Raw genomic sequence first — 8052 nt, 5'->3', positions numbered from 1 at the left:
ATGGAGTCAATGGAATTGTAATAGATAAGTATGATATCAGGGGTGGGAGGGCAGTAGATGGGGGAGGGGAGTTGCTTCTGTGTGAAGGGTGAAAAGGATAACTATTGCATTGTTCTGTACACCTGAAACAATTAAAAAAACTATTAATAGTTATTAATAACAACAATAGATGTTACCTTTAATGAATATTTACCAGGGACTGTGTTAAGTACATATTACTTTAATTCTCACAACTGTATCATCTTATTTTATGAAGCAGAAAACACTGAAGCTCAGAGTTTACCTGTCCAAGTTCAGTCTCTTAGCTAGTTAGTGGGGAAATGGGATTTAATCTCAGGTCTGCTGACTCCAGAGCCACTTAACCACTTCTCCACAGTTGACTGACTAATAATTTAACCAATTACTTATTGATTAGTGTACATTCAAGTTATTTCTATTTTTGCTATTATAAATAATATTATGATGAAATCTCTTTAAACACGTCTGAACACTCTTTCTCGACTGATTATCTCATTAGCATAAAATCTTAGATGCTGCAATGATGAGCCACAGAGCAGGAACATTATAATTTAGATACATATTATTACTAAGTTGCTCTTCAGGTAGGTTGTTCCATTCTGCACAAATAAAAGCAGTATATGAGAATTCCTGTTAACCATTACTGAACGTTATTGACCTTGGCCAACCCAATGGACTCCTAAAAACCTCATTTCGATTGTAGTTTATTTTTATACATCATTACTAATAAAATCAAACATCTTTCCATATGTTTACAAGTCATTTTTATTTCCTTCTAATTCTTTTTCATGTATTTTGTCTGTGTTCTAACAGTCTTTAAATAGTTAATTTGTAAATTCTCTTTACGTATTTTCAAATTTAATTTTTTCCTTGTCATAAATATTTACAAATAATGTGTGATCTTGGTTTTTGTTGTATAACCTTGCTATGATTTTATGGCATACTGGAGTTTTACATTTTTATGTGAAACCTATTGATCTTTTCCTTTTATGGTTTCCTACCTACCTCATGATTATAAAAATCCTACCCACATTTTCTTCTAATCTCTTTATATTTTTAATAGTTTTCATTTTTGACATTAAATCCAATCTACTTAGAATTAATTCTGGTGAATTAATTGTGATAAAGACTCAATCACTATATTTTAAATAGATAGGTATGTTATTGGATGGGTAAGACTTTAAAGTACATAATAATTGGAATATGACCTAAAGCACTAACGGTAAGGCTAATCCTAAGCAAAGAATTATTTTCTGTCAAGATGGAACTTTTCTTCTTTCTATATATGTGTAGGAACACATGAACGTCCCAAATAATTCCCTGAACGGACAAAGAAATAACTGTGCTATTTAAATATAATTTCTTTTGCACTAATTTACCATCTATAACTTAGGAGTTTTCCCCAGTACAATGCTAACCAGTAATACTAAAATGAAGTATTTCTTTGTTTTAACTCAGTTAAAATAAATTTAAATACTTAAGTATGAAACATTTTAAGCTTTAAATTTTAATGAGCTAATAGGAGCATGCTCTTTTTTAATAACAAAAGTAATTTATAGACACTAACGGAATATTTTATATCAATAGTAGAAAAAATACCTCAAAATTAACTTACTGAAATTCTATTCTTAAAAATCATTTACTTACAGCATAAAAAATATTCATTGAAAAAATGTAGAGAATACAGAACACCCCAAAGAAAAATTCTGTCAATGAATCCAATAAAACTCTAACAGAAAATTGATGGCAGCATAACAAGACAACAGGTCTACATTTAAAAAAAAAATCAAGTTGATATCTGTAATTTTTCTAAAAATGATGTGATAATAGTGAAACATGACGAAGCTATCTACATCTCTACTTTTCATGAGCATTAAAATCACCTTTTTCAAAGATAAGGTTTGGATTTGTAGACTTACGTAATCTTGAATTACAACAGAAAACAAGAACTACAACAAAGTCCTTATGATCATTTTTTAAAAAACATAAAAATGTCTTTGCAAAGAATGCCTTAGAGAAAAGAGGCAAGCAGTAAAAACTAGGTCAACTCACACATACAAGCACACTGCAGCTTAGTGTTTATTTTTCAAAAAAAATTCTACTCACACTAATCCTTTCAGACTAAAACAGAAACACACAATTTAGAGCTATAAAATATCCTCTGAAATTTTGAAAGCATTATTGTTAGATGTAATAAAGCCAAATGATAGCATTTTGGTACCAAATGCTTCTGCAGATATTCATTCAGGACTAAGGAAGCGTAAGATTTACAGATCATTCTGAGGACCATCTCGCTCCATACTCCTTTTTACATGTTTAAATAGTTAATTAAAAAAAACACAATAAAAGAATTACCTTACCTGACTACTACCAGAAGTTGCCATGTTGATGTCTGCCACTCCTTGACCTTCATTCTGCCGCTCGGCTTCATGTGAGCCGGCTTCATGCTTGCTCTGAGATGACCTCTGTTAACACGGAGTTAGCATCATTACATACAAAAATGGTGCATGCTCAAAGCTTTTTGCCTTTCTTGTTTTAAAGCTCTGAATGCATCAATTACACAGGTTTACAAAGGCATGGAACTGTACTTCAGACTTCATAACCTCCAGCATGGTCGGCAGTCGACTATTTCGGTAAGAGGAAAGTGAAGTGTGTCCCTGGAGCATTAGAGCCGCAGAAGACAAAGGATTTTCTGAGACTCACAGAAACACCATCCTCCACCAGCTGTGCTCACATCACTATCAGGAATATAACCCAACTAGAACAAATAACTGTCTTTTCTGCAAGGTCACGAGTCTGGCAGTTAATGGAGCTGCAAATGTAACAGTTAAACTATTACCTAAGCTTATAAATATTATACCTCCTGTGTAAGTATATTTATACACAGACTATATATATATATAAAACATATATATATAATATATATATATATCTTCTGCTAGTAAAAGTCACATGAAACCAATAGATAAGCTCTTAGATTTTGATATGAGTAAAACTAAAAACCTTTTTAATGTGACCACCATCTGTTACATGAAATGAAATGACAGATTATATCCAGTAAAAAAAAAAGCAGTCATTTCAAGATAGATCATATCCAGTACAAAGCAGTCACTTTGTAAAAATAGCACTGTAGAATCAAAGAAATAAAATAATTTTCCACTATCTTTTATAGAAACAATTACAAATGTGACTGCTCTAGGAAAATAATACTCTGAAATAAAAACTATACTTTAAAAATTTGACATAATAGTGGATAATTATCTTACAAAATGGCTCCCACTGGAACTTCTTTAAACATCAATCTTTCCTAGACCATTTAAAATGTTACTTAAAATTAATTTACATGCAACATTTCCATCAATAAACTAGTATAGTTCCATGAAGGCTACAAGTGAGGTGGCCCCAATAATTCAGAAATAGAAGAAAAAATAGTAGCATCTGAAAATTACACTATAAAATTCAACAAATTCAACAAAAGCAGAGACATACAACCTAGAGACAGAATCAATCAACGATCACTAAAACCACAAAGATTTGACACTAACATAATTGAAGCCGTCAATGTAAAATTAATCACCGAGCATCTGCCACGTTAGTTGCTTGCACTAGGTGCTAAGGAATACACTGCTAGCAAAACCAGACATTGTTCTATACACTCTTGGAGCTTACAGATACTATCAAATAATGAGAGAAATAACAATCAAGTTAAAACTTTGAAGAGTGCTCTGAAAGAAGGGTACCAGGTGCTGTAAGAACATATGACACAAGGATGTCATATGGTCTGGGAGTTTGGGGAAGAGCTCTCTTAGGAAGTGCTGTTTTGACCTGAGGTCTGAAAAATAAATAGCAGTTTTAGGAAACGAAGTAAAAGTAGAGGATGAAGTGTTAGGTAAACGGAAGATCATTTGCAAAGGACCTGAGATGGGAGGGAGCATGGTTTGTTCTAGCACATCAGACAATCACGGTGCGGAGAGCAGAACAAAAAGATGGTAAAAAAATCTTACTTATTTTCATTTTTGTGTGATTCTCAGGTGGCACTCTTTCCCCCATATAACTAATATAATGTACTAATGGGAAAGTTGTATGTAAATTGATTTTTTAAAGTCAAAGTTTAAATGGTATAAGTAGGTAGGAAACAGATCGGTTTAGAGGCTAAAGTATTAATGTAGGGGTGAGATTGATAGTGCTCTGCACTAGCAAAGCAATGATGGAGATAAAAGTAGTGGAAACACAGAGGTAAATCTGAAGGGCTTGGTGACAGTTTAATTATGGTGAGTGGAGGAAGAGATCTGGTGTCAAGAATTACTCCTATGTTCCTTATGTCACACAACTGAGTAATAATGGTGTCGATCACAGAGACAGGTAATATTAAAGGAGGATAAGGGCTTTTTTGGGAGAAGGTGGGGTGGTAAGGAGGGCTTGGAAGAGATCATTAACTCTGTTTTGGATATGCTGGATTTAAAATGCCTTTGAGACATCTAAGTGGGGATGCGAAGTAGGCATGTAGATTTAGGAGCCTGGTGATCAGGGCTAGAAAAATGCATTTCAGAGCCAATAGTATATAGCAACCGAAGTCCTAAGCACAAAAGCGATGGTCTTAGGGAGAGACAATACACGGAAAAGAGGAATAAGCCTTTAAGGAATGGCTATAATTAATGCCCACACTAAGGAACAAGAGTCTATGAAGTCCAAAGAAGTGGGAAGAAACTCAAGCAGTACTGTCATAGAGGCCAAGAGAAGAATATTTCAAGCAACAGAAAATATTCAAGAATGTGGACAATGTCAAGATGAAGATTGAAAATGTCAATTTAATTAATAATCTGGAGGTCACTGATGATCCATTTCAGTGAAACTATGGGAGCAGAAATTACACTGGCTGTGTTAAGAGTGAACGGTGGGAAGGAATGTAGACTTCGGAGTGGAGAGACCTTTGGAGTGGGGGCTGGGAAAAGAAATGAGGGAAAACACATGAAGAAAGGCGGCTGCAGGGAAAGGTGGGATTGAGGGAGGTTCATTTTATATTGGAAAGATAAGATTTGAGCCTGTTTAAATGCCAATGGAAAGGTGCCATAGAAGAGGAAGAAGATAAATACGTGAGAGAAAAGAGATAAGAGCAAAAAGTTCCTGAGAAGGCAGGAGTTGAAAACCCAAAGAGCAGGCAGGAAGGCAGAATGTTTCCTGGTAGGAAGGAGAGGTAGTTCCTGTGACAGCTGCTGTTGTCCTGGTGAAGGAGGAGGTGGGACGTTTAGAAGGGGCGAGATAAGGCTGAAATAATTACTTCCAGCAGAGGGAGAATGGGGGATCCAGAGAAACACAGTAGGCATACAGGACCGCCAGGCCCGTGTGATGATGGTGAGGAGGAGGACTACGATAAAGCTTAAAAAATCTACTGTTTATTATGCATTAATCACTTGTCATCTATTAATTTACTTACCCTTTATACCAACTCTCTGAGGTAAGTACTCAGAGTACCTATTATCCCCATTTTACAGATGAAGCAACTGAGGCACAAGGAAGATTCGCATCTGGCCTTAGGTCACATACCTAGTAAATGACAGAGCCAGAGCTGGATTCCCAACCCAGGTGGTCTGACTCCAGAGCCTAAGCTACTGTTTCACACTTGCTCCTTTTCTTACTTACTTCCCTTTATCATTGATCCTAGGCTCCAGGCCCACCTGCTCTCTGATCACTGTCCAGGCCTACTGCTCACATGGAGCAAGGAGGCTATTTCTGACGCGTAAGAAGGAATAATCCCAGCGTCCTCATTTCTATTGATGCTGGATAACTTACCCGAAGTTTTCTAGCCCAGGACTGAAAAAAATGCTTTTTGTTGAGGTATTTACAAAGCACAAAATTCACTGATTTTAACGATTTTTAGTAAATTTATTGAGTGTCACCATAATCCAGTGTTAGAACATTTTTGTCATTTCTAATAAGATCCCTTGTGCTCATTTACAGTTACTCCTCATCACCACCCACAGCCCCAGGCAACTACTTTTCTAATTTCTGTCTTTATGAATTTGCCTTATCTGTACATTTTCTTAAAAATGGAGTATATGCACTTACGTGTCTGGCTTCTTTTACTTAGCATAATGTTTTTGAGGTTAATCCATGTTATAGTATGTGTCATCAACTTGTTTCTTTTTATTGCCAAACAGTATTCCATTGTGGGAGATACCTCATTTGTTTATTCATTCACCAGTTGATACATATTGGCATTGTTTCTACTTTTGGGTTACTGTGAATAATGCTGCCATGAACATTCAAGTTAAAGTCTTTGTGTAGACATAGGTTTTCATTTCTCTTGGACACCTACAAGTGGAATTGCTGGGTCACACTGTTAACTCTATTTTTAATATTTTGAGGAACCGACAAACTGTTTTCCAAGTGGCTGTACCATTATATAGTCCCACCAGCAGTGTATTTACCTACATCCTTGCCAATGCTTGTTACTATCTTTATGATTCTAGCCATCCTAATGGGTGTAAAGTGGTATCTCATTGTGGTTTTGATTTATATTTCCCTAATGACTAGTGATGTGCTTATTAGCCATTCCTGTGTCTTTTTTGGTGAAATGTCTATTCAACTCTTTTGTCCTTTTTAAATTGGGTTGTCACCTTATTAATAAGTTATAAGAGTACTCTGCATAGGATTTTAATAAATATTTCTCATTGGCTATTTTCTAGAGATTTAAAAACCAAGCTACAGTTTTCCTTACAGCTCCAAAAATAACCTGTGAGAAAAGATATACAAAAAAGTGGTAGCAATGTTTGCCTCATATGTCCTTTGGTAACATTTGATATTTGAATCAGATGCAATAATTACATCCCTTGAATTATGTCCAGCATCTAGACCCTAAACTAGTTGTTAGCAGCTAGGACGAAGTCAGTGCTGTAAGCAATATGCCTCGTGGTGGAGAAATTATATGGCAGAAATCTTTCCTTGTCTACACTGCATATGAACTAATTTATGTGTCTAATACCCAGTTTTCTCCATTTTCTCACTTCTCCCTCTGATGTACATTAGAAAAGTGACAACAGAATAAAGAAACTTCAAACAGCAAAATTTAAAAAGGGGGCTTTGGTTCTTTCTTATATGTGACATTGCACCTTCCTTTGGTTTATACACTGAACTATTAGACTAAATGTAACAATTTTAGGCTATGATTAATATAACCATTTTTATAACAAACGGAAACAAGAAGATACTGGATCACAACAGTAGACAGTTGGTCCCAAGTCCAATTGATATGAGTAAGTTTTGAACAAATACAAAAAACACAAACAATTCTCCAACCTTGAAAAAACTTTTAACCATGTTGGAAAATGAGGATTGCTATTAACAAATGACAATTTCTTAGGACTTTTCAGAGACCAGAAAGTTTGTAAAATTTGGAAATGCAGGCAGGGAGTATGTTATACTGAGCAAATGATAACAAAAAGTCAGCGTAGTATTATTAACAGCAAACAAAATAAAATTCAAGGTGAAGGGTATTAAATGGAATAAAGAGAAATATTTTGCCCAAATAAAAGAGTCAATCAACTAGAAAAAAATATGAATATTGATTTAGAAATATAAAAACCTGTTAGGTGTAGCCAAACAATAACAATCAGAATATAAGAAAGATGGGGGTTGGGGAGCTAGCTATACCTAAAAAAGCTAGAAAACCAACAGTAGCAAAAACTCAAAACAGAAAATACCAAGAAAAAATATAAAATGTAGTGCTGCTCAATAAAAACAAAAAGCTGCCTCTTTTAAAATAATTTTAAAAATAGAGTACATTAAGTTTGATTACAGAAAAAAGACACAGATAAACTATACTGGAAAGCCAAAGGAGTCATAATCAGAGTACTGCATACAACAATGCCAATGCAACTGAAATAGGAGCAAAGAGATACAGTTTTTGTTCTGTTTTGTCCTTAAGAGTCAACATTGTGAAATGGGAATTTATCACTTATACTGGGGGTGCCAAAAAAAATGTATACACATGACTTGTATTCATCTTTTGTTATTGATATATATTACTACAATTTT

The 8052-nt window shown here is 34.7% G+C and overlaps 1 protein-coding gene across 1 annotated transcript in view; it reads right to left on the bottom strand.

Annotated features, from left to right (window-relative positions):
• APC (APC regulator of Wnt signaling pathway) overlaps positions 1-8052 on the bottom strand; it is a 157830-nt gene that overhangs the window by 54654 nt on the left and 95124 nt on the right. Inside the window, exon 6 of the mRNA XM_019659127.1 lies at positions 2379-2483. Coding sequence (XP_019514672.1) covers positions 2379-2483 — 105 coding nt within the window. The remainder of the gene's footprint in view (positions 1-2378; positions 2484-8052) is intronic.

The sequence above is a fragment of the Hipposideros armiger genome, unplaced genomic scaffold (assembly GCF_001890085.2).
Source record: "Hipposideros armiger isolate ML-2016 unplaced genomic scaffold, ASM189008v1 scaffold_296, whole genome shotgun sequence".
Classification (NCBI taxonomy): domain Eukaryota; kingdom Metazoa; phylum Chordata; class Mammalia; order Chiroptera; family Hipposideridae; genus Hipposideros; species Hipposideros armiger.
Note: the sequence above shows the minus strand (reverse complement) of the source record. Positions and strands in the feature narration are given on the sequence as shown.